At 40.6% G+C, this 27846-nt stretch overlaps 3 protein-coding genes across 7 annotated transcripts in view; 1 reads left to right on the top strand and 2 right to left on the bottom strand.

Annotated features, from left to right (window-relative positions):
- LOC125904859 (zinc finger protein 835-like) overlaps positions 1 to 27846 on the bottom strand; it is a 111012-nt gene that overhangs the window by 28332 nt on the left and 54834 nt on the right. The window lies entirely within an intron of this gene.
- LOC125904898 (gastrula zinc finger protein XlCGF8.2DB-like) lies at positions 220 to 6663 on the bottom strand. Of its 2 annotated transcripts, none has more exons than XM_049602612.1 (2): positions 6580 to 6663; positions 220 to 1926 (listed from the first exon to the last, which is right to left on the bottom strand). In XM_049602612.1, the coding sequence occupies exons 1-2, from the start codon at positions 6608 to 6610 to the stop codon at positions 1007 to 1009; spliced, it is 951 nt and encodes a 316-aa protein (XP_049458569.1). In that variant the 5' UTR covers positions 6611 to 6663; the 3' UTR covers positions 220 to 1006. The 2 variants fall into 2 exon arrangements, 1 of the variants encoding a protein (XP_049458569.1); XR_007451544.1 differs by having other exon boundaries at positions 1809 to 2693; positions 6580 to 6655.
- LOC125904850 (zinc finger protein 184-like) overlaps positions 10461 to 27846 on the top strand; it is a 39706-nt gene continuing 22320 nt past the window's right edge. Inside the window, exons 1-2 of the mRNA XM_049602532.1 lie at positions 10461 to 10643; positions 24941 to 25996. Coding sequence (XP_049458489.1) covers positions 10574 to 10643; positions 24941 to 25996 — 1126 coding nt within the window. The 5' untranslated portion in view covers positions 10461 to 10573. The remainder of the gene's footprint in view (positions 10644 to 24940; positions 25997 to 27846) is intronic.

Genomic DNA, 27846 nt, shown 5'->3' with positions numbered 1-27846 from the left:
TATTATTATGATTATCGTCATAAAATACAAAAATTTCAGAATTTCAGTTACAGCACGAATTAATCAAGTCATACCAGAATCTAGCTAGCTTAGCATGCTAACCAGAACTACGTCTTCTTCGGATTTTTTTCAAGTGGCCAGCAAACAAGAGTGGAGTGGACCAATGATTGACACGCTCTGTGATAGGACCAGGAATCACAAAACAAATAGGGTCAGGTCTGAGATTTTATCAGTATTTTATTTAATCATAAAAAACATGAATCTGTTAAAATAATCATTTGATAAAAACTTCCAACATTTACTGAAGCTGATTTCAAAGTTAAGTGTTGATTAAATATTTGCCAGAATTCAGCTTTTTGCTACAAAGTTCACAGGACATGTAAACTGGATCTCTTCTGGTCTCGAACACTAACGGCGAATACTTAGAAGGAAAATTCAGGCAGGATAACATGGTCGTGATGGCGTTGGAGTGACTCTGAGGAGAAAGTCAGACAATCATTCAAGTGACTTAGGAGACAAAACAGACCTGATGTAACACACATTATCTTCAGGAGTTATAGAGTTTACGTAATCCTGATTTTCCCTTGAATGCATCGTGGGCAAGTTTTAGGTAGTCACCCAAAGTGTCTGCGCAAAAAACTCCTCCTAACTATAACAACCCCCCAAAATCTTTTTCTTTTTAAAGGAACACAAACTGATGTGAGGCAACTTAAAGGAGCAACTAATAAGGTTGTGGGCATGAAGAAATAAGTTTGTTCCAAATTTATCAAAAAGAAAAAATATTTGGATCATCTTTTAAACTTAAACCTAATCCACAGTTAAACCTGTCGGTACAAGAAGTGCCTGTTGAACAGGAAGAGGAAACCAAACTCTCCAGGGTGAAAACTGTTGGTCACAAAATAGTCACAGTCAGGAGCCCTGCAGATTCAAACACCAAAATCAGAATCAAAAACACACTTCCTGTTTCTTGTCTCTCTAGAAATCACCATCATGGCTGTCATCAGTCTCAGGCTTGTAAATGTGGATCTGAGTTCCTGTCTGGTTCTGGTGCTCCACAGTCCTCTCCATCAGCTTCGGACTGACAGCCGTCACACTGATGATCTTTGGGCTGTTTGGGCCACGCGCTGAACAGTTTCTCTCCCGTGTGAGTTCTCATGTGCATCTGTAAGTGTCCGCTGCATCTAAACGTTTTCTGACAAACGGAGCAGCTGAACAGTTTCTCTCCTGAGTGGCTCCTCGAATGTTTCTGTAAACTCTGCCTCCGTCTGAAAGATTTCTCACACACAGAGCAGCTGTACGGTCTCTCTAATGTGTGGATCCTCATGTGTATCTTCAGATTCGTCTTCATGGCAAACCCTTTCCCACATATGGAGCAGTGAAACGGTCTCTCTCCTGTGTGAGTTCTCTTGTGTGTGGTCAGATTCCCTTTGAGGCCAAACCCTTTCCCGCACTCTGAGCAGTGGAACGGTTTCTCTTCTGTGTGACTTTTCATATGCGTTCTCAGAGTCCCTTTGCGGCCGAAGAGTTTCCCACACTCGGCGCAGCTGAAGGGTTTCTCCCCTGTGTGAATTGTCATGTGCATCCTCAGAGTCCCCTTGCGGCTGAACTGTTTCCCACACTCAGAGCAGCTGAAAGGTTTCTCTCCTGTGTGGATCCTCCTGTGTCTGTTCAGATCCCCCTTAATGCCAAATTTTTTCCCACACTCTGAGCAGCTGAACGGTTTCTTTAAACCTGACTGAGGTTCTCTGGTCTCTGTCCAGTCGTCACTGTCATCAGTCTCAGCTTCAGAAGAGTCCGCGGGCACCTCTGGTCCCTCCTCTTCCTCTTTAATGCGTGGGGGCTCTGGGTCCTCCTGGTCCGCACTGGAGCTCCACTCCTGCTGCTCCTCTTCACCAATGATCACTTTACGGACATCCAAGGGTAAAACTGAAACAGACGGAAGTTAGAAATGTATTTCTATGAAAATTTGAAATGTTTTAGTCAATGTTAATTCAAATCGTTTTATGCCTGGTTCATACTACATGATATCAGCCTGGTTACAGCCTGACGCAGTGTCGTACAGTGTTGGCTCTGATCATGAATGACAATGAGTGTCGTATATGATAATCTATTGTTTCATCTAGTGTAGTGTGTCACAGTAGACGACAACCGACGCCTCACAATGTCTCGACAGAAAGTCTAGTATGTTTGATTTTCTTTTTTTCGTCCACGACTTCTCCCGTCACAGCCGTCACTTTGACCAATAGGAACACAGAGCGATGGAAACTGTAGGACAACAACAGCCCAGCCTTTTAGATATTTCCTGTAGGGACGTTAGCACACAGAGTGAAAAGGAAACAGCAGAGGCACTTTATCAACCCGCTATGTACTGCCATTAGCATCAAGCTAGCAAAGAATGTTCTTTCTTCATAATGGAGGATATAAAGGAATCAAACTCACAGATAGTGTCTGGGCCTTTACTCAGCACAGCTGCAGAGGCTACCAGCTGCATCTCAAACACACTACATTTTTACCTTTGGAACCAGCAGTAAGCCTTCAGACATGGTACCTAGACCCTCGGTGTGTTCAGACAGTCCTCTTAAATGTGGGCGGGGTTGTTGTCACTCACTGCTCCGTCCAGCACTCGCTGTATTTCCTCATCAGCGGTGACACAGATGGAAGTCTGCACCTGGTTTATCGTCCACAGAACGAGGCTGCACGCCCACATTTTCACAACAAAATAGAACAGGCTGCAGTGAGAGTCTCTCTCCATGGGATATTTCAAAATAGCAGCTTTGTGCATTTAGTCCTTCTCAGGCAAGCTCAGGGGTTTAGTGTTGCTGTAGCCCACAGGAAGTGAGGATCAGAATATATGACCTTCACATAATCCGCTCCAAATGAATCTATATTTTTAAAGTCATTACTAAAAGTGTGTGTCATATAAAAACTAAAGTGATGGTCAGAGTTGTCACAGTGAAATTTAAGGTGTGCTGATGGATTCACGTCATCAACTCATGCATTGAGTAACATTACAAGTTAACGTTCCACCTTAAAAGTTGCCGGCAGTCGGCCCAGTGAATGAAGTTATTGTTTCTCAGACTCCAGCTGCTGTGAGAGGCAGCAAAACATCCTTTCATTTTATAGTTACAGTTTACTAATAAAACTCTCCACAGTATGAACAGTGGTTACATGAGCCTCAAAACCAGACACAACTCAGCCCTGAGCAGAGTGACCGTCCTCGCAGTGAAAACAGAAAAAAAAATGTACTGAACTGAACTGTACCGTGCCGTACTGCTCGATGAAAACGGGGCTATAGTGACTGTTGGAACAGACAGAAACGTCATGTGGTGTGTACCAGGCATTAGTTCAACAATTCCAATAGTTTTAGTCGATAAAAATTCAAAACATTTTAGTCAATGAAAATACAAAACGTTTGTCTATGAAAATTCAAAAAGTTTAAGTAAATAAAAATTCAAAAAGTTGTATTGCATAAAAACTCAAATTCCTTTTAGTCATTGAAAATTCAAATTATTAAAGTCGATGAAAATTCAAATACTTGTAGTAAATGAAAATACGAAACAATTTAGTCAATGAAAATACAAATCGTTTTAGTCAATGTTAATTCAAAAAGTTTTAGTCGATAAAAATTCAAATTGTATTTCATAAATAAAAATTCAATTGATTTTATACTTCTGGTCCAAAGCTAGAAAAGAAAAACAATTTGGGATTCATTGGTAACTATTAAAATTTGAGATTGGTAAATTCTTTAGAAAATTTGGTAGTATTAAAGCGAAAGCCAGAAGAACAGAAGAGGAAAAGGTAGTAACAAGAATAACCTGTCATAAAAACCCAGATGCATTATCAGAGGAGGAAAAATTGGAACTAGCTAGCCTGCAAATTAAACAAGATGAAAAAGGTGCATTTATCAGGTCCAGAACAAGATGGCTTGAAGAAGGGGAGCAAAATTCACACTATTTTTTTAATTTAGAAAAACACCATTCCAATAATAATAACATTAGTAGACTAAACATTAATGAGGTTATTACAGATGACCACAATATAATATCCAATTACTGTAACTTTAACCAAGATGTATATCTCTAAGTTTTGCCAAGCCTCAGCCGATTCCTTTTTGAACTCTCTGACAGTTAAATCTATTGAAAAATATGACACTGAGTTATGTGATAAACCCATCACACTAGAGGACATAAAGAATGCAATATCTCTTTTAAAAAACAACAAATCACCAGGCACTGATGGACTGATCTCTGAATTTTACAAAACATTTACTGATGAGCTGGCTCCTTTCTTATTTGAAGTTTTTGTAGAAAGCATAGAAAAAGAACATCTCCCCTACGACTCAGGGGTCAACTACTTTAATACCCAAACCCAACAAAGACGCATAATTTATTGACAATTGATGCTCGATTAGTTTGCTTAATAATGATCACGAGATATTTGCTCTGATATTGACCGAAAGACTTACAATGGTGTTGGACTCGATTGTTGAAGAAACGCACTCGGGGTTCATGTCAAGAAGACACATAATAAATAATATCAGACTAGTCCTGGATATCTTGGATTACCCGCAGTTGTTTGAGGATAATGGTTTTATTTTAGTTTTAGACTTCTACAAAGCCTTCGATACAGTGGAGCAGCAGTTCATTTTACAATTGTTAAAGAAACTTGGATTTGGTAATTATTTCTCTACAGCTCTCAAAACTCTTTATGAAGATGGTAATAGTTCTGTTAAATTAATGGGTGGTACATCCCCTTGATTTAATCTGTCAAGAGGAATCAGATAAGGCTGCCCCACCTCCCCATATCTCTTCCTGATCGTAGCTCAGCTCTTAGTGGATCTAGTGCTGTAATTTATTAAACGCGCTGTATGTAAGAATGTGGCCAAAACAGTTACTGCACTCAAATTCAAAATACTGCCGCGAGTCGTGTCCGCCCCCCCTCCCCTACAGATTCGAGGTTGCTGGACAGTGGCACGCTGGAGCCTGATTTGTTTGCCCATGGGCGGCTGCCGTGGCAGGGCCGCGTCGCCGCGTCCGTGATCTTCAGTTTTCCAGCGGATCGTTCGAGCAAGTCCGGCTTCTCTGCTGCTAACGCTGCTGCCGGGATACAGCTGAGGAGGAGCCGGCTGCTAATGCTATGTACTGGGACACTGCTAATGCTGCTTGCTGTGCTGCTGTAGCTCAGTCGTAACTGTAACTGATGCTGAGACTCTACTGACTGCGTGACTGGTAGACGGCAGTGGGTGGCGCAACAGGCCAAAACACAAATTCAAAACATAAACATGATTTGCAGACCGTAAAAATGTTTTTTAAATGTGAATATTCTGGCTGTGCTATTGTTGTCGGTGAGATCAGTATGTTATATGAACATTATTCCTTAGTCTCTGTGACATATTAGGAGGATTTTACGACTATTTGCTTTAGATTTCTTACATATAGCTCCTTTAAGTGTGAATTCATGGCTATTAAGGAGTGCTCTAAATCCACCCTTTTCAATAACCCAATAAAGAATGAAATTCAATATTTAGGAATATCATTTACTAAGGATCAACAGAGGAGAAGTGCTTTGAACTCTATTATGCAAAAAACCCAAAGAAAACTAAACCAATGGATTTTGCTCTCACCAAGAGGCAGAACATTATTTACTGAAGCAGAGGGAATCTCCCGATTGACGTGCTGCTTTGGCTCTTCATCTGGACAATACATTATTAAAAGAGATGGACAAAATGCTCTTCGATTTCGTATGGAAAAATAGGACACATCATTTGAAGAAATTTTCACATAAACACAGAACTGAAGCTGTGTTTATGTGCTGTACCTGTGAAAGTTTGATTCATAACTGCAAAATATTTTCATAACTGTGCAAATCGTTTTCATTTGTTCACAAAATGTCATGCACAGCTACGGTTCCTGTACAGGTTCAAAAACAAAATGCATTTGTTCAAATATTTTTTTCAAATTCACAGATTTGAATGCAAGTGTACAAAACTTTTCCCACACGTTTACAAGACTTATGAAACACCTTTTATTCCATATATATTGGCCACATGTCATATTCATAGATTTAAGTTCACAAATAGAAAACCTTGCTTTGTTGCTTTTGATTAACATCAAACACATTAATTCAGTCCAGTTCTCTCAAACACCAAAAGCAATTAGAGCTGTGACATATTTATTATGACTATTTATTCTTTTTAAAGCACTGATCAGGAGTGGCACCTTGAATGTCGTTGTGTTAATACACTGTATTCAATGCAATGACAAATAAAGGTTCTATTTTATTCTAAATATGTTTTACTCTGTGCAGTCTCGAGACCTGTTCTGTCCTGTCAGAGTAAAAGTACTTTAATCATTCTTATTAATATGATGCTCACTGTGTACTTTGTATATGAACTTTATAAATAAAGTTTGAGGGAAAAAAGCTGATTTACTGATGACTGCCGAGCTGCTAATGAGCTAACTTCAGCTAATGTTAGCCAGCTAGCTGTGAAGCTGTCACGCTCTGTAACGTCACAGCTGATGTGTGACGTCAGGTTCAAATGTGAAATAAGCTTTATTCATCAGGAGAAAGAAAACCAACCTGCTTCTCTCCGCAGCGTCATGTCGGACATGCTAACACATGCTAACACATGCTAGCTGCGCTCTGTCTGAGAGACCCGGAAACACTAAGGCAACTTCCGCTACTCTTCTTCTTCTTTCAATATTAATATTGTACAAAATAGATATGTGAAAAACAAATGAATACAGAACAATAGCAGAGTGGCGTCACAGAGAGTCAACACTGGAAAAAAAATAGAAAATAAATAAAGAAAAGGAAAAAACACAATTAGGATCTGCTAAATAATAAGACTGAATTGTTTAAATAACCTGATAGTAATAATATATAATAATAATATAATAATTTATATGTTTATTAATGGAGGATATTCGTTTTTGCCAGATCATTTTTTCTATGTAATATTTAGCTAAGACGTTAATTACATTTATGACGAATGTTTCTTACCTTTGATGCTCCATTTCCTTCCCAGTTTGACCATTATTAAAAGAGATGGACAAAATGCTCTTCGATTTCGTATGGAAAAATAGGACACATCATTTGAAGAAATTTTCACATAAACACAGAACTGAAGCTGTCTTTATGTGCTGTACCTGTGAAAGTTTGATTCATAACTGCAAAATATTTTCATAACTGTGCAAATCGTTTTCATTTGTTCACAAAATGTCATGCACAGCTACGGTTCCTGTACAGGTTCAAAAACAAAATGCATTTGTTCAAATATTAATAATAATATACTGTCCTTCAGCCTTTTCCTTTCTGTAGTGAAATTCCTACATCCAAATAAAACATGTTCAACAGTTTCCCTACAAGTGTCACATTTACCTGATGGATTATTGATTTTGCCTCTTGTCTCCCAAAACAAAGTTCTAAAATATCATTTTCATTTTTGTTTAATGCACTTTTAGCCAGTTTGTCCGATATCTCATTTCCCTCCATACCTGCATGCGCCACGATTCAACAGAGGTGGACGTCTATCCCAAGATGCTGAAGGACACTTCTGATAGAAGATCTTCTCTAGCTGTTCGTCCAGATTGAATACTCTGCATTGCAGCTGCGGAATCTGAACATATAACTATTTTAAATGGTTTGACCTGCTCTACCCACTGTAGACTGATTATTATTGCTACCATCTCTGCCGTGAACACTGACAGCTTGTTTGAAATGCTTTTTGATCATACCTTTATCAGATTCTGCTCCTACGTGCTCATTATTTGGGTGTTTAGATCCATCTGTGAAAATATGCAGGTAGCTGTAATAGCTGCTCTTCAGATGTTTTTGAGCCAGATACCCTCTGTTGAGATGATCCTCTATCCACTCTGCTTTCTTGTCGAATATTTGCAGCTTAACTTTGGGTTGTGCAAATATCCATGAAGGAATGCTTCTAACTGTTGTATGGAATCTAATTTGTACTGTTTCACCTTCTTATTAATTTCCCATCCAAACCCTTTACCAGTAAAAGTTACATACTCCCAACAGTTGTGCAGAACAGATGAAGCGATATTACCATTTCCTTTTCCCTGAATTCTTATCCAATATGTTCATGATAATTCAGTTCTTCTTAAATACATATATAATAATAATATATATATATTGCATCCTGTCTGATTTTTGTAAATGACTTTTTGCAGCTATACCAAACACCATACATCCATAATCAGAGCCCTGTGTGTAGTGATGCCTCTCTGTCAGCTCCTCATGTCAGACCGGCCAACCACCTCATGAGGTTTAACAGCTTCTTACATTTGGTCTCAACTTTCTCAATATGATTTTTATCTTCCTTTCCTGAAGCCACTCTGATTCTCATCTAGCAGATGTTTTTCTTCTAAAAAGTATGATAACCTGTAAACAATCATTTTTTCCATCCATTTACATAAATATGAAGTAAGGGCTACTGGCCTGTAATCAGTTCAGTTCAGTTCAGTTTTATCATTAACGTCCCAAAGGGCAAATTAGGTTGCAGCGGCATAGAGGCACAAAAATACACACATAAAAATATGGTAAGACAGAACATAATCTTTACCTGGTTTAGCACATGGCAAAATTAACGCCAACGTCCACCCATCAGGAAGTATAAGTACTACTGTGTGCACTGAAGTCACCAAACTTCTCTGTGGCTTTCCTCCAACACTGCTGCAGTTAGAGTAATAATTATTTTCACTGGGTTTAGTGCACTGTACACCTCAACAATTGTACTTTCATGTTCATTTGCAGTATTTATTCTTCTAAACTCTAAATTGTCTTTAATGAATGTGATACAGGCACCTCCTTGGTTATTTGCTCTGTCCAGTCTGACCAAGACCATAACAAAGTCTAGATGGGTCTCAGCCATGTTTCCTGAATACATGCTATGTCTGGTTTATCACTCAAGTCTTGAATGACTTACTTAAATTCCTGACCATTTGCAATTAAATTCCTGTGAGTACCATTATTAGTTTAATGGATAGAAATATCAGCAGTAAAAGGGTTCATCATTTCTTGTATTGTTTTGCACTCTACACTTGAGATCCCGAGAAACTCCTTTGCAGCTTCAACAATCGTTTCAAGTCTCACATTTCTGTCATTTTGTTCTAACCTGATGTAAACACAAAATTTACTTAATCAGCTAGTAGAGTTCCTTCCTTTACCTCACACTGTGGGAGGTCTCATGCTGGCCTGTGTGGCACATTTCTGTTTCCTGCAATAAGAGGACCAGTTCTGTTAACAGTGTCACTCCTTTCAGTTTTATTTTCCTTCGCTACCTGTGCATTGTTCACACTCTGCATATGACACTTTGTTTAGCATCTTATATCTTTGGACTTCTCTTGCTTGTGTTTGTGCCTCACAACCTCCAAAGGCTGCACTATGGTCTTCTCCACAATTGCAACACTTAATCGGCACATCTTTCCCACACTTTCCAAATGCATGGTCTCCTCCACATCTTGCAAATCTTTCTTTTCCTTTGCACTGTTTCACAATATGTCCCATTCTCTGACATTTAAAGCACCTTAAAGCTGGAGGGATGAACTCTCTCACTGTGTAGCTGAGGAGGTCGAGTAGAACTTTTCTTGGAAGGTCAAGCTCAAAGTCAATAATTACTGACAGCGTTTCTGTTCATTCTCCATTTCTTTTATTAGTAATGCGTTTAGCAGCGAGCACTTTACCTCCCTTCAGTTCTGTTTTAATCTCTTCCACTGAGACAGACAGTGGTACTCCAGAAATGACTCCCCTATGTGTAGCCGCTGTGCCAGGAACATGGGTTTTGACTTTTATACCATCAACAGTATTTGTTTTCAATCATCTTGCTGTTTTATACTCATTGCATGAACAAGTATGCGCTTGTTATTCAAGTACTTTGCAAACCAACATCCTTTGAGAGCTTTAGCTTTAGCTTAAATATAAGGTGGAAATTCTCAACAAATACAATTATCACTTTCCAATCATTGCTCCCATATTCAGCTCAGCAAAAAAGATCCCCCAGACATGCCTTGGGTTTGGAGGACATGTAAAAAAAAAAATAAGCAAAAAAGTTTAAAGAAAAAAAACCTCACCAAAAATCTTTTCTAAAAAACAAATTAAAAGAGGAAAAATAAAAACAACATTTTTAAAGAAGAAAATTAAGCAAATGTTAAAGTTATTGTTGAAAGCTCAGATTTCCCCCCAAAATGTTTTCTGTAAACACTAATCCCGCATAAATAATAAACAGTACCTCAGAACCAATGAGACATTATTCTGCATGTTTACGTTTTATGTATTATTCTATTTTCTATTCTATATTTTATCAATATTTCTTAATGATTCTGTTTTTATTTGTTATTCTTAATTATTATTATTGTTATTAATATTATGTGTTTTAAAAAAAAAAAAAAAAAAAAAACCAGATACGGGATCTTATTTTGAAATCTGTCCCGGAAGTGATAGTCATATCCGGTGGTCTGACCGCCGTGATTAGCAGTGTTAGCAGAGTGAACCGTTAGCTGGATCTAAATAACGGCAGAAAAACAAACCGTCAGAGTTTAGTTCAGCAACCGGAGCAGAGATGGACCCACACCGGAAGCTGCTGCCTGACGTCACGGACGAGGCTTTAAACCCGAGAAGAAGAAGAAGAGGTTTGTTTCCTGTCTGCTAATGTTGCTAAGCTAACGTTAGCCTGCTAGCCGCGGTTAGCTTCAGGCTGAGCCTTTGTTTGTTCGTTTGTTTATTTGTTTATTAGAAGAAGCGGTTGAAGTAACGAAGTACTTTTACTGAAGTACTTAAGTACAGTTTAAAGGTGCTTTACTCGAGTATTTCCTTTCAGAGGAAGCTGTTGTACTTTTACTGCCCTCCAGTTATCAGACAGCTTCAGTTCCTTTACAGAGTATTGAGACTAAACATGATCAATAATCAGTGATGACGTGTTCATAGAGATCAATCTACATTTAAATGAGCTCATAAATCAATTATATATAAATATCATTTATCAAATATACAATCACTTTTATATACACACACACACACACACACACACACACACACACACACACACACATATATGTTGTAATGCTGGGTATATAGTGACTGTTATTATGTGTGTTGATTACATTATTTCTATTGAGGGAGGTGTCCATCGTAGGGGTATTGGCTGATAAGTTGTTCTGGGGAAGGGTAAGGAATGTTGGGGGTAAGTTACGACAGTTCACGACAGAGGGGGTGGGAGTGAGAGCGGGAGGCTGCGGAAGCTGTTAGCGGCATAGTGATTGAGGGGCAGCAGTTCAGAGAGAGTTAGAGAGCTGTTTTGTTATTTTCCCGGGGACACCTCAACCTCGGGTTAGCTGTTGCTACGGCAAGGGAATAAATCGGGGCTCTGCTGAGCTAGCAAACTGCAACATCGCCTCCTCCTCGTCCTTCCTCTACCCTCCTAGCTACCCCGCAACGCTACAATATATATATTAGTTACAGACGAGGTGTGACCGCTCCACAACAAAGTGTACAAAACATTCACAGAGACAGAAACTCACATGTTGTTATTTAGTGTCTGTATTTTATTCAATTTTTTCTTGATATTCTATTTATATGGTTTGGACATTGTTTCAATATTTTTCTCGACATTTTAATTTAATTTTTCTTTGCAGTTATTATTGATAGTATATTTGAAATTTCTTTATTAACGGGATAAACCCCTTGAGATGCGACATCTCGTTCGCGAGGGGGTCCCACAGGTCAGTCCAAAACACTAGACAAAAAATAGTAATAAAATAAAATAAAACTTCACAAAGACAACCATCAACAACCTTAATCTCAACATAAAATAAATAACAAAAGAAAGAGAAAGATAAAATAGATGAGTCTAAAATAATTTTAACATAATCATAGTAAAAATAAGAGAGAAAAAAATAGAATAATAAGAGAATTTGGGAGTGACAGTGCATTAAATTATGAATGGAAACATTGACAATCAGGTTTTAAATAAGTAAACAAGGTATTTTTAAATAAATGGAGCGAGGACAACAAACGAATATAAACAGGTAAAACAGGTGTTCCAGTTGGAAGGGGACAACGACTTGAAAGCTTTTTTGCCAATTTCTCTAGTGACAAAGGGGACTGTAAAAAAAGACTGGTCTGAACTTCTTCAAGTGTAATTGGAAAGATAAGGAACAAAAAATTGTTTAAGACAATGAGGAAAATTAAAGTGAATGCATTTGAAAATGAACTGAAACCAGTGATATTGCTGTCTATTATCTAAAGAAAGCCACCCAAGTGTGTCATATAATATACAATGGTGAGTAAAAAAAGAACAACCTAATATAAATCTACATAATTTGTTATATGCCACATTGAGGGGCTGGAGATCAGTTTTAGATGCAGTCTGGTAAACAGTATCAGCATAATCGATTATAGGCAGAATAAGTTGCAATATGAGTTTTTTTCTGAAATTAAATGTAAAACAATGCCTAGAACAAAACAAAACCCCTACACCAAAATTAACTTTCTTTAATACATATTCAATATGTGATTTAAATATTCATCTTGAGTCAATGCAAACACCCAAATATTTATAGTTTTCCACTTTTTGGAGAACGCTACCATCATTATAAGTTAGAAACAAAGAATCAGACTTAAGTTTTTGTCTCGAACCAAAGAGCATTGCACATGTTTTAGTTTGGTTAAGTAATAATTTGTTTTCCGAAAGCCAAGTCTGAAAAATATCAAAGTCATGTTGTAAGGATTCTTGAATTAGTAAAAACGAGGGCTTTGAGGTGTAAATAATAGTATCATCTGCATATAATTGGACAGAACAATCAGAAAAAATAAGAGGAAGGTCATTAATGAAAATAGAAAAAAGAAGTGGACCCAAAGTTGATCCTTGAGGAACACCTCTAGGCTGAATAAGTAAATCAGATTTACATCCTTTGAGAGAAACACATTGTTTTCTACTATGTAGATAGCAATTGAACCACAAAAGAGCATGTTTAGATAAACCAATGGCATATAGCTTGTCTAACAACACGTAATGGTCAACAAGATCAAAAGCTTTAGTAAGATCAACAAAAATTGATCCAGTAAGAAAACCCTGATCAGATGCCGAAAACACATCATTTGTAAATTTTAAAAGAGCAATAGTCATGGAGTAGTTGGATCCATCAAGCCCAGGACCAGTGCTCTCTTTCAACTCAGCAATTACACCAGAAACATCTGCGGGGGTTATAGTCTGAAAATGAAAAGAGCTATGAGCTGGCGGAACAGGGATTGAATTTAAATGTAGGGTATTAGGGATTAAGTAGGAGCAGACAGAGGAGAAATGCTGATTAAATGCAGAAGCAATGGGTAGTGGATCATTAAGTATTACATCAGAAACTCTGAGCTGATTAATTGAGGAATTGTCTGGTGTGATCATAATGTCCTTAATTTTACTCCAAAATTTTTTGGGGTTGTTGAAATTATTATTTAGGGATTCCCTATAATAGTCAGACTTTACTAGTGTTCCTAAATTTTCTGTACACTTCCCAATCAGTAGGACTCCTTGTCTGACGAAATTTAGCCCATACTTTGTCCCTTTCTCTAAAGAGAGATATGATTTCAGCATTGATCCACGGTAGATGAGTACCTTTGACTTTTGCTTCTCTCCAAGGAGCACGTTTATCTACCACCTTCAAAAACTCAGAAGAAAAAAAAAATCCCATGCATTTTGGATATCTGGAATCAAGCTAAATCTTCCCCAATTTAAATTAAGGAGATCAGAAACAAAAGTATTAGGGTCCATTTTCTTACATTGCCTAATTCTAATCAATTTGGGTGGGGATCTTTGTAGTTTGATCTTCCATATACAGTAGATTATAGAGTGATCACTAAGACATTCTGATAGGACACCCACATCTCAGATTCTATTTTTATGTGAAACAAGAATCCAATCAAGTAATGTCTGAGACGTAGGGGTAATCCTAGTGGGGTCCTTAATTAACTGGGTCAAATTCAAATTTGAAAAGACATTTTATCCCTACTAGAAGACCCGTCTAACCAATTCTTGTTGAAGTCTCCCAAAATAATAAGTTCATTACTACAGTCTATTGAGCTAATAGTTGCAGACAAGCAGTTAGATGACTCAGCAGGTGCTGTAGGGAGTCTATATACATTTCCTATTGTGATGTATTTGTTTTCATGGAGAATAACTTTAACAAAAATACACTCAAAAGGATTTGGTCCTACACGAGGTACAGCTAGCTCAGATGCAAGGTTTGATGCAACATATACAGTGGTGGAAAAAAGTTTTCGGACACCCTTAAAATTTTACACAATCTCAAATATTATCATGAAATATTTGTGGAAAAATCTTTTTTGTGTTTCAAAAGGTGTGGCTGCATTAGACAGATACAAACAAATACAAATTATATTGTTTTGTTTATTGTTTACAAGAAAAACTAAATTCTTGACAGTTTCAATATGTCAGTTCTCAACATTGTCGGTATCAAAGTCAACAAATAACAGAGAATGTGTTCAAAACTGAACAAAAAATAAATAAACCATCACATCATCAAATTAATATTTAGTAGTCCTGCCATTGGCACGTAGTAGAGCTCTAATCCTGGCTGGCATGTTCCCCACGAGCCTTTCACACTGTTGAGGGGTAATCTTGTCCCATTCTTCTTGAATTACTGCTTTTAATTCTTCTAAATTCTTTGGTTTATGCTTTGAAACAGACCTTTTGATAATCCACAACAGATTTTCAATGGGGCTCATGTCCGGGGATTGAGCTGGCCACTGTAAGACCTGGATACTGTGCTCCTGCAGCCAAGTTCTACTGGCCTTGGATGTGTGGCAAGGGGCATTATCTTGTTGAAACATCCAGTTTTTACCTCGACGGAACAGTGCACGCGCAGAAGGGAGCATGAGGGTTTGGAGAATGGTACAGTACTTGGTTCAGTGTTCAATGTGCCATCACAGACAGTGAGATGACCAACACCAGCAGCACTCATGCATCCCCAAACCATGATACTGCCTCCACCATGCTTGACAGTAGGTACTGTACATGCTGGAGATAATGCTTCGCCTGGCCTTCTGCGTACCCTCACATTAGTAGGAGGAAGATAAAGCTGGAAACTGGACTCATCTGACCACAAAATCTTCTTCCAATTCCTGGCTGTCCAGTTCTTGTGTGCCTGGGCCCAACGACGCCGGGCTAACCTCTGTCTCTCATTGATCAGGGGCTTCTTGATAGCCTTGTAGGACCTTAAGCCGTGATCTAAAAGTCGGCCACGTACAGTGCGGGTGGAACACTGGACACCAGTTTGGTTTGACCACTGCTGCTGAAGCTCCTGTGATGTCATTCGCGGGTTTTGCCTGCACATGCGGATCAGGATGCGGTCATTTCTTGCTGAAGAAACCCTTGGACGCCCAGATCTTGGTTTGTCTTCCAAGCTGTTGGTTCGCCTGTATTTCTGCAGAGTGTATCCAACTGCTGAAGGACTGCATCTGCACTTCCTGGCTATCTGGCGGCAGCTGTACCCTTCCTGGCTGAGAATCTTTATCTTCAGGCGTGTTTCCTGCGTTAGGTTCCTTGTTTTAGCCATTTTTGTGTCTGAAGAACTTTCAAATGTGCTGGCTTTATGTAGACACGAAGTCTGGCAACAAAAATTGTGTCTTTTAATAAAAAGAACGACCTTCATCACTGGTACCAAAATGACCCAATACTCAAAATTTCTTATGTATTTTTATGGAACCAATCAATTTTAAGTTTTTAATGGCTTTTTTAGGATTTATTTAGTATTTTGGCTGTGACTGTACTAAAAGAAATTGCACTTGAAGACCTAAGAGTGATTCTTAATGCAATATTTCACAAATGCATGGGGTGTCCGAAAACTTTTTTCCACCACTGTATGGCCACACCACCACCTCTGCGACATCTATCAGCTCTATATAAAACATAATTAGGGAGTTTGATTTTGTTGTTTGATATTATACTACTTAACCAAGTTCCAGAAATGGTGATAATAGCTGGTTTATGAGAAGTAACCCATGCTTTAAATAAATCAATTTTTGATACAAGGCTCCTAATGTTCATATGTATTATTAGTATTATTATTAGGGCTGTCAAAATTGCTCAAAAATGACGTTCGAATATTCCTTCTAAAAATAACTCATAGGTTCGAACCATTTGAATTTTTTTTTGCATTATGTCCACAAGAGGGCAAACTAATACAAGGAAACATAACTACCTGTAGGTATTTTTATTTCAACATAAACGTCTTTGAAAACATTTACATACCTACACATTAAAACACATAAAACAGTTATCTATAACATTACGTTATAAACGACCGCGGACCTCTCGCTCGCCCCCCCTCTCTGACCCGTGGCCACACCGCCCATGTTAACCGATTGTGTCATCCACACCGGCTGCGCCGCGCAGCTCCGTTTTGGCGTCTGGTCTATTTTCTATGCTAGCCGTGAGCGAATGTGTCAAGCCGGGGGGTGACGGAGACAACAGCTGGGAGCAGAACCTCTTGTCGACCAGCAGCACTTCCGCGGGCGGTGTGGCCCTGGCGTTTATGCAGTGTGTTCAGTGCAGCGGCCCAGGCCAACACACACTCGCAAAGAGGACAGCTGCGGTGGTGTTTTTTTTCTCTCCACAATCGAATATCAATTTTCACATTCGAAGGTCCATTTTTTTTTTTCAAATTCTAATTTAAATTCAAATTTAGAATATTCGTTGACAGCCCTAATTATTATAGTGATATTTAAAGGAGACCTGTTATGCTTTTTGGGGTTTTCCCTCTTCTTTTGTAGAGTCGGGCGGTATCCAAATTTTGATACAGTTAAACCTTCCCCACATTTTCCCAGGGTATACGGTATTACCGTGACTAAATAAAATTCATTTTGAAGGGCTCAGAGGAAGTCGCCAAAATGTTGGCTTGTGCCTATACCATTCAGAAACAGAACAGCAAACATTACATAGGCCTAAGAATACTGAAAAATAAAAACAAAACATGCACAACATTAACAACTTTTATTAACAAAGATGAAAAATGAAATACAAACAAACTATAATGATAACTATAGCAGCATCATATGCTTCAAAACTATTTCAGGTGTTTTGTCAGAAAATCCAGCATGTTTACTTTTTCCAGCTGCAGCAGGGCACGTAATGGATTGACGCGGTACTGACACACCGCTCTGATGGAGAGCTTGTGGCACGGCCCAGAGTCATCTGTTTTTGGGTGGTTCAGGTTGTGCTTCTCCCTCCTCCACTCTGATGGCCACTGGACCTGCTGCTGCTGCAGAAGTTGTGAAGTTGTGTTTTTTGGGGTTTTTTTTGGGACCAACTTGCTTGATGCGCAGCTTGCCATCTTTTCTTCTCTTTCTCGCATCTGTGCTGTCACGTGACAACATCACATCCAAAAACCTAATCAAATGTCCCGACAACAGTTAAGGGCAGTTATAAGAGAAACATTATAGCCTACTATTAGTTTTAAATTGAAAACTCAATCACACATACATAGGTGCTGGACAAACACACATTATTTAGGCATTAAATAAATTCTATTTAATATTATATCAGGCCCCTATAGGCCTATATGGGCAGCGGATTTTTTTTTAATGACGAGATGAAACTGATACCGTTGCTATTTTTAGATACCGCAGGATACCTTATTACCGTATTATCGCCCAACCCTGTTCTTTAGTGTGTTATATAACATTTTTCTGCCTCTGTAAGGTCTGCCAATAAAAATAAAGAGTCCAGTCTAAAGGGAGCTCTTTCCCCCCACAGACACACATCACGTGACCTGCATAAAACAGCTCGTTTTGAATTTCCTGCTTTCACTTCCGTGATTAGTTTCATAATAGTGTTCATGGCACACAGTGCCTGCCTGAGCCACACCCCGAAACACACCTGCTCTGAGCTGAGGCAGAGGAGAGAGGCCTCAGAGTTTGAACCTGAGGAGACGCCATGTCTAGGAGATGCTGCTTTCTTCGTTGTGACCAGAAATGACCCTGGTCTACATTTTAGTGTGTGTAGGTGCTATATGCTAAGATATTGATGTTTATATTTGTGTTGACATCAGCTGTCAGTTGACACCTTTCACACATGTCACGTGGGTGTGGTCAGGGAGCAGTGATTGAATGAATGGGCATATATTCACCTGTTCACCGCGGCGGCTGCATGGAGAGGGGCAGAGTAGGGAGGGTGTATTTTTTGTTGACCGCTTAACCTAACTGAAAACTGGGTATTGGAACATCATGCCTTGCCTGTTTGTTTGCTGTTGAAAATAAATACAGACACAGTCGGAGAACTTGGAAATGGCTTTGTCGTTTGTGTGGCGAGTCAGCAGTGCAATGCTCCCTCACTCTCTGTGACTCCGTCTTTTGTTTGGAGTCACTATATCTTTGTCAACAAAAATAAACTACACCCAAACGGTCTATGTGGACACATGATCACGCCACACGGTGCATAACTGCAACGCCAGAGACTGATCACAACGCGGACTTCAGACCGGTAGGCCTGTATCACTTGCATTCACTCATTCATGCTGTGTATGTTGGATTGAATGCAGTTTGATTAACAGCGCGTTTATTAGGGAGCGCTGCCTGTATGTGAAAGTCCCCTGAGACATGCTGTCCTGCTCGTTGAGAGTGATTATCTGTGGTGTTTTCCAATACTTATGGATGTGAAACAAACGATCTGTGGAAATAATTAAAACTATGCTGGGTGTATTGTTGATTCACTGCGTAAATCACTGAGTTGCTGAGCTTCAGAAGGCAATATGAGTGAAATAAATGAACGAGTGGAAAACAATGGGTCTGAAGCAGTGGATGGCAATGAAAGAGCTCATGAAACGAAATGAGAATGCACAAGAGTTGGAATCAAAACTCTCACTCAGCTCCTTGACACTGCTGTTAACCTGCATCAAACAATAATTCCACTGTAACCTGAGGATGAAAAAGTTACACAAAATGAATGGTTCCCAAGTATTGCAAATTACAGCAGTACATTCAGGGATGATGTGATTCAGTGTTTGGATGAAAAGACACATGTTCCCAATCCTGTTGAAAATGATTTGGTTGCAGCAACAAAGGATGTGTGTCACTTTCAAATGGATGATGCCTTACAGGCAGCAGCACAGGACACAGGCCCCATCACACTTCGTGAAGGCTCACAGGATGATGTGAAACCAAGTGATAGCATATCAAATGTGCAAAGCAGACGATCTGCACAAAATGCTGCAAGTGGAAAAAGCTCTGCAAGTGGAAAAAGGTCCTCTGTATCAAGCCCCTCCTCTGCTCACATTAAGGCAAAAGCTGATTTAGCTGCATTGATGGCAAAAACGACAAAAACTTTTACAGGACAGACATGCACTTGAGGAGGAAGAGCAGCAAATACGGAAACGTAAAGAAAGGATCAAATTGGAAGAAGAAATTGCTGCACACGTGGCTAAAGTGAGTGTGCTAATGGCTGCTAGCACATCTGTAACAGATAGGTCCAATGCAATGAATTCTTACCTTAAAAATGAACAAGGAAAAACAGCTAAGTTCAGTATCGACGCCGCTCCTTTCATTCCTCAGAGGCTGGAAACACCTAAACAGCATTCGAAAATCATGGTCAGCGATCAAGTGACAAGGCCTAAAGCAGATAGCTACTTGAAAGCGCCACCCATCTGAGCCCAATCCTCAGTCCAGTGCTCATAATGATCAGACGCAACATGGAACCATTCTCAACACTGAAGGTTCATCAGGCAATGAGGAGCAAAGCAGTGTTCTTGACATCATGAAAAGGCAAAATGAAATAACAACACTACTGATACAACAGCAGCAACGGTCATCCTTGCCCAAAAGAGATATTCAGGTCTTTGATGGTGACCCATTGCAGTATCATACATTCCTGAGAGCATTTGAAAATGGTGTTGAAAGCAAGCCTGACAGTTATAGTGATTGCCTGTACTTCCTCGAGCAATTCACTAGAGGTCGCACAAGGGATCTTGTAAGAAGCTGCCAGCATATGGACCCAGAGAGGGGCTATGCTCAGGCTAAAGTCCTACTACAGGAACATTTTGGAGATGAACACAGGATTGCAGCTGCTTATATGGATAAGGCATTGTCATGGGCCCCAGTTAAATCAGAGGATGTTAAGGCACTCCAGGACTACAGCTTATTTCTCAGAGGCTGTTCAAATGCAATGAATGAAGTGCAGTACATGTTTGAAATGGATATGCCTGCTAATATGCTGACAATAGTAAAAAAGCTGCCTTACAAGCTAAGGGATCGATGGAGGACTATTGCTTGTGAAATATAAGAGAGGCGTAACCAAAGGGCTACATTAACTAATATTGCTCATTTCATTGAAAGGCAAGCAAGGATTCTAACAGACCCAGTGTTCAGGGACATTCAAAATGCAACACCAGTATTAAGCAGAGGCATAAATCGAACCAGCTTAAAACCCAGATCTAGGCCAAAAGGAAGTAGTTTTTCTACAACTGTGACTACTGCATAGAACAATAACACTACACCAAAGGAAGTCAAGAAAATCTGTCTGTTTTGTGAGGGTGGACATGCTTTGGAGTTTTGCCCTCGATTGAAGAAAAAGGCTCACACTGAAACGATCAGCTCTTTAAGGGAAAAGGGAGTGTGCTTTGGCTGTTTGTGTATAGGACACGTCAGCAAGGATTGTCGAAAGCGTCTCTCATGCAAAGTGTGCAGTTTGAAACACCCACGATGCTTCACATCCACTCAAAGGAAAAGGAGCCAGTGACAGAAGGAGAACCAGACACTGCTGTGGGCTGTGCTCTGGTAACCAGTGGGCTTACTGGGGCTGGTGGTCATGATTGCAAGCTTCATATAGTTCCAGTACAGATTAAATCCAAGAAAAGTAATCACACAGTGGTTACTTATGCCTTCTTGGATCAGGGTAGCACGGCTGTTTTCTGCACAGTTAACCTCATGAACAAGCTCAACCTCTCAGGAAAAAGGACACGAATCCTTTTACGGACAATGGGTCAAGAGAAGGTTGTCAATAGCTGTGTGGTCACAGGACTGGAGGTGGCTGGCTTAGACAGGGAGACATACTGTGATTTGCCCAATACCTACACCCAGGAGTGCATCCCAGTGCATAAGGGCAATATTCCATGTCAAAGGGATCTTCAGAGGTGGCCTCACTTGGGAGATGTTCACTTACCTGAGATTGACTCCGAAGTTGAGCTAAACGTACCAAAGGCACTGGAACCACTACAAGTCATCCGTAGTGTGGATGATGGACCCTATGCCATTAAGACTATTCTGGGCTGGACTGTTAATGGACCACTGGGAGGAGACAATGGTGATGGAATGGATGTTGTGACTGTTAACAGAATCTCAGTCCTGAACGTGGAGGAGCTTTGGCAGCGGCAGTTCATAACAGATTTCCCAGAATGCAGTTATGATGAACAACCTGGTCAGTGGAGAGAAGACCAAAGGTTCATGAAGCTCGTCCAGGATTCAGCCAGGCTTGTAGATGGCCATTACCAGGTTGCATTGCCTCTGAGATAAAGTTGTGTGAATATGCCAAACAACAAGAAGGCTGCAGAGCAGCATGCCCTAAACCTAAAGAGGAGGTTTAAAAGAGACTCATCATTTCAACAACAGTACACAGATTTTATAAATGACATGGTTGCCAAGGGATACGCAGAGCAAGTACCTTCAGGTGAGCTGGCACGTAGTTATGGGAGACTGTGGTATATCCCGCACCATGATGTTTACCACCCTCAGAAAGGAAAAGTCTGTGTTTTTTGACTGTGCAGCCACTTTCCAGTCAACATCTCTGAATGCTCAACTGCTACAAGGACCAGATCTCACTAGCTCACTGATTGGCGTCCTGGCCAGACTCAGAAAGGAACCGGTGGTGATCATGGCAGACATAGAGTCTTGTTTCACCAAGTAAGGGTACCAAGGGAAGATGCTGACCTACTGAGGTTTTTCTGTTGTGCTAACTTTGCACTGAGGAAATGTGCTGAGGACAATGAAGAACAGTTCTGTCGAGAGACCATTGAGAAGCTTCTGCACTGCTTCTATGTGGACGATTGTCTGGTATCGACAGCCAGTGAGGAAGAAGCGGTGGTGCTTTATCATGACCTGGTCTCCATATGTTCCAAAGGAGGCTTTAAGCTGACAAAATGGATGAGCAACAGCCGTGCAGTGATGGCGGCAATTCCAGAAGACCAAAGAGCAAAGGGCATAAAGGATTTGGATCTGGAGCACAACCTGCTACCTGTGGAGAGAGTGCTTGGGGTGCAATGGTGCATTCAGTCTGATGCTTTCAAGTTTAAGATCATGGTGCAGGACAGGCCTTTGACAAGAATCCCCTAGGAATCCTGAGTCCCATTGTCCTCTCTGCTAAGATCATCTTGTAGGAGCTGTGCAGGCAGCAACTCGGCTGGGACGACCCCATTCCACCATCAGCTGCACAGGAATGGACAAACTGGTTAAAGGAGCTCCATCAGTAAGAGCACTTCCAGGTTGCTCAGTGCCCAAAGCCCCCAGATTTTGCAGTGCAATTGCACCACTTTACAGACACAAGTGAAAATGGTTATGGTGCAGTGACCTACCTACTCCTGCAATGCACACTCACAGGTGCATAGCAGCTTTGTCATGGGAAAATCCAGGGTGTCTCCTTCGAAGTCGGTCTCAATACCTCGCATGGAGCTGTGAGGTAGAAGCCTTCATTAATGGTCGTCTAATCACCAAGGCCTCAACCGACCCTAATGATCTTGAAGATTTAACACCTAATCATAGCTTGCTGTTGAAAGCCTCCCCTTCCCTGCCACCAGGGGAATTTCAAAGATATGTCATCTACGCTCATCGACGCTGGAAGCAAGTCCAGTATATGTCCAACTTATTTTGGAAGCGATGGACCAAGGAATATTTACCACATTTGCAGGAACGTCAGAAGTGGCCCAGCGTTAAGCGCAACTTTGTGATAGGTGACATCGTGCTTATTGTGGATGAGACAGCACCGCAGAACTCATGGGTTATGGGAAAAGTTATCCGAACGTTCCCAGACGGAAGAGGATTTGTGCGACCGTTACTGATCAAGACCAAGACCAGCTCCTTGGAAGGGCCCATAACCAAAGTCTGTCCTCTACAGGAAACACAAGTCTAACCCCTCACTTCTGAGAGTTTTCGGACAGTTTTGCTTGGACAGTTATACTGACTTTACTCACTGACAGTGTGACGTGGTCAAGATTACTCCATGAAACTGTGTTTGAACTTATGGAGTCGACTAGACTTGCATTCCAGGGAGAGGAGCACACTGATGAACTATACTGATGGACTATAAACAAGGACAATTTTGGATTTCGTGATCTCATGTTTCTTGTTTATTTGTTATAATGTAATTATTACAGTGATAATAATTAGGGGCTGGGTTCTAGGTGCTACATGCTACAATATTGATGTTTGTGTTGACGTTAGGGCTGTACCCAAATATTTGGATATTCGAATATTCATTTCTATGGGTAGGTATTCGTTATGAAAATTTGGTATTCGATATTCGTTTTTTTTTTATTGACTTTTTTTTTTTTTTTTTTTTTTTTTTTTACATTTTTTTTGGTGCTAATTGTAGTCTTTTTGTTGTTGGTAAATGTAGGTTATCAATAAAAATCAAAACTTTTAAATTGCATTCTTAAAAATGTGAAAATATAGTATCGCCTACCAACGGAGCTTGTGCTCACGGCACGCTTGAGCGCATCCGTCTGAGGCTGTGGATCAATGCCAAGTTTTACCACTTTATCACTATTCCCTCTAACTTGTAGCTGTTTTTTCGTTATCTTTTGAATTTAATATGAATTATGGAACCGTTTTTGTCAACGTTTGTTTCCCCCGTTTTGTACAATAAATTATTGTTTAAAGTTTCAACAAGTTTCTTTTGGAGTGCGTGACACAAGTGTGTTTTGAAAACGACCGCGGACTGTCACCTGCTCAACGCATCAGTACCTTCGGATGCCATGACAGTAACAGCCAATAATGTCAAAATATCATTTACAGACCGATTTAACAGACGATCACTGCTGCCCGACCCGCAGGTCCATTTGCGGGTCCCGCTTGTTACGGGTCGACCCACGCATCACTACTCAGCTCAGTCTATAAAGGCTGTACACAACAGTAAGGCTATAGACATTATATTGTATTCAGGCTGGCAGAACCAGCAGCGCATCGGCTCTACAGTGCACGGCACTGCTGATTAACCATTTTATGGCAGCACAGTGTCTGCCAGCAACCAATTACTTGCAGAGGCTTCCTACAACTTGTTTCAACGGTTACGATTTAATCAGAAGACAAATTAAACAAGATGAAGTCTAGCCAATGTGAAAATCAAAAGAAAGCATAGAATAATGTACTGAAGGAGACTGTTGTGCCATCACATGTTTTTGTGGTTTGGGAGCAAAGATCCGGTCGTTGCTGTGCAAAACTCCGCAATAAAATTAGGTCCGAAAAACCCCTGCTTAACCTAACTGAAAACTGGGTATTTGAACATCTTGCCGTGCCTTGCCTGTTTGTTCGTCAGCAGTTGCAATGCTCCCTCACTTAGCCTCTCAGTGACTTTGTCTTTTGTTTGGAGTCACTATTGTGTGCCATCAATTTATTAATATATATATAAATTTCCAGAAAGGTAAGTGTTGCTTTAAAATGTCTGAAAAATATTAAAATGTCTGAATCAATGTTGATAAAATGTCCCAAAAATCTTAATAAAATGTTTTTAAAAAAGTTAATTAAATGTTTGAAAACTAGTAATAAAATTTCTGAAAAAAATGTTAATAAGTTATTGACAAAAGGTCTGTATTGATGAGACACTGTGGGTCAGGTAGTCGAGCAGGGGACCTTTGGGGACCCTCAGTAAAGCAGATGATGTCATAATTAGCAAAGTATCATTATGAGTCATTTTAATGTCTGTCTGTCTGTGTTTCAGTTTTACCCTCAGACATCCAGGAAGTGATCGTGGGTGCAGGCGTCCAGCAGCTGTTGGTGGTTAAAGAAGAGGTTCCCCCTGAGCAGCAGGAGTGGAGCTCCAGTGTGGACCAGGAGGACCCAGAGCCCCCACACATTAAAGAGGAAGAGGAGGAACTGTGGAGCAGTCAGGAGGGAGAGCAGCTTCAAGGGCTGGAGGAGGCTGATATCACCAAGTTCACATTCACTCCTGTCCCTGTGAAGAGTGAAGACGATGAAGAGGAACCTCAGTCTGAGGGACACCACTGTGGAGACTTAGAAACAGATACTGAGGACAAGAAGCCAGACGATTCTTTAGTCGCTGAGATTGAAGTACGCCCGGTGTCCGGAGACTCTTCTGAAGCTGAGACTGACGACAGTGACGACTGGATGGAGAACAGGGAACCTCAGTCAGGTTCAAATTCTCTGACAAATGATGAACTTCCTGTTGGGGACGAAGAGAAAATCTTCAGCTGCTACAAATGCGGGAAAAGTTTTGGCAACAGCGGGTACCTGAACCGACATATGAGAATCCATGCAGGAGAGAAACCATTCACCTGTACCGTGTGCGGGAAGGGCATCATTGAGAGCCGAAATCTGAAGAGACACATGAGAACTCACACCGGAGAAAAACCCTTCAGCTGCTCTGAGTGTGGGAAAGCATTTACTGACGGCAGGCAGATGAAGATCCACATGAGGAGTCACACGGGAGAGAAACCATACAGCTGTTCAGTCTGTGGAAAAAAATTTGCTTTACAGACAAGCTGCATCCGACACACAAGGGTCCACTCAGGGGACAAACGGTTCAGCTGCGACGTTTGTGACAAAGTGTTCAGCTGGCCTCATCAGCTCAGGAACCACCAGTGTGTCGGTGGTCAGTCGTCGCAGCTTCGTCAAACAGAAGCTGATGGAGAGAATGGTGGAGGACCAGGACCAGCTGGGAACTCGGATCCAGATACCAATGACAAGACTGGTGACTCTTCTGAAGCTGAGACTGATGACAGTGGTGATTGGATGGAGACCAGAGAACCTCAGTCAGGTTTAAACTCTAAATCTAGTGTTGATGAGAAACCCTACAGCTGCTCTCAGTGTGGGAAATCATTTGGTACTTTAGGATACCTGCACCGACATTTGAGGTCTCACAGAGGAAAGAAAAAAGTTTGTTGCACCGTCTGCGGTAAGGGTTTCTTTAAAAGCGGGTATCTGAAGCGCCACATGAGAACCCACACGGGAGAGAAACCGTTTAGCTGCTCTGTGTGTCAGAAATCGTTTGCGTGGAGTGGCTATCTCCACACGCACATGAGAATGCACTCGGGAGTGAAACCGTTCAACTGCTCCATCTGCGGTCAGAGTTTCCTGCAAAAAACGCACCTGAGCCGTCACATGATCACGCATACAGGAGCGAGACCGTTCAGCTGCTCTATCTGTAAGAAAACCTTCACGCAGAGCGGCAGCTTGTACACGCACATGAAAATTCACACTGGAGAGAAACCGTTCAGCTGCTCCGTGTGTGGCAAAGCCTTCAGCGAACGGGGGAAGGTCACGAAGCACATGAGGATTCACACAGGAGAGAAACCGTTCAGCTGCTCGGTGTGCGAAAAGAGGTTCCTGAGTAAGGCAGATCTGAAGAACCACACGGCGACACACACGGGGGAGAAGCCGTTTAGTTGTACGCTGTGCGGGAAAAGTTTTATACAGAAAGTGAACCTGACGAACCACATGGCGTGCCACACGGGAGAGAAAAGATTCAGCTGCGCTGTTTGCGACCGAATGTTCGCCTGGCGGCATCAAGTCAAGAGACATAAATGTGTCGGCCGTCAGTCGTCGCAGCTTCAGTCGGAGGAGCTGAACTAAATTAGATGGAAACAAAATCCTACATGAACAGCTGCTGTAGAAAACGACTTTTGTATCGGGTAACCATGAAACTTTATTCGCCAACTGAAGTCCTGATGGCTGTCAAAATTCAGGACTTTGGTGGTTACCGGAGTAGTCAGCAGCATCCATTTCCTGGTAGACAGCTGGTAACTAATTTAAAGAAGAGTCGTAAAAGTCTTCTTTTATCTGTCGTCATTTAAAGATAAATCGTTACGGACGTTTTTCTGCTGTGGCATCTTTGATGAACCACATCTACTGGCACGAAAGCCAAAAACTATTTTTAGCCACCTACAAAGACTTGCCTTTATCAATCAGTATCAGTAGAAGTGTATTTTATTTGGAATATTTGCAGGGCTTTATCCGGCACTCTTAGTCTAGCAGCTAGCGGAGTTTTCCTCTACTTGTCGCTTAACAGCTAACACATATTATTTACACTTTTTTTTCTCTTTTATTCTCATAAGTTTATGACTTCATTCTCGTAGATTTACGACTTTATTCTCGTAGATTTATGACTTAATTCTCGTAGTTTTGCGACTATATTCTTGCAGATTTGCGCCTTTATTCTGCTGTGCATGGGTTACACATTATTTGGAACTGAAGAAAGTTAGAATTTTTTTGGATCAATGTTAAATAATCACCATGTGTGGCTCCAGAGCCTCAGGTTGCCGACCCCTGCTCTAGCTGACGCCCAAGGCACCAGCGTGTTCTGAAATGTTTTCGTCAGTGGACTCTGGGGGCTTTGAGATAACAGCTTCAAATTCACGTCAGAAACAGCCGTCTGGTGATAAGGTACAGCAGTGAAAATATTCCAGACCTGTTAGACATTTAAACTGATACTGATTTTTATTTTTTTTTATTTTTTGTGGCTAAAAATGAGCCAGTTGAGGCAGCATCGTTTAGTTGTACGTATGTAAATGTGGGGAATTTCTACTCTGAAATTACTGCAATTAAACGTGATTCGCTCCAGAGAAAACAGTATGTATCCAATCAAAAGTGCTCTTCTCTTGTGGAGTC

The sequence above is a fragment of the Epinephelus fuscoguttatus genome, linkage group LG17, assembly GCF_011397635.1.
Source record: "Epinephelus fuscoguttatus linkage group LG17, E.fuscoguttatus.final_Chr_v1".
In the NCBI taxonomy this organism is placed as follows: domain Eukaryota; kingdom Metazoa; phylum Chordata; class Actinopteri; order Perciformes; family Serranidae; genus Epinephelus; species Epinephelus fuscoguttatus.
The sequence above is the reverse complement of the archived record's forward strand: the minus strand, read 5'-3'. Positions and strand labels throughout refer to the sequence as shown.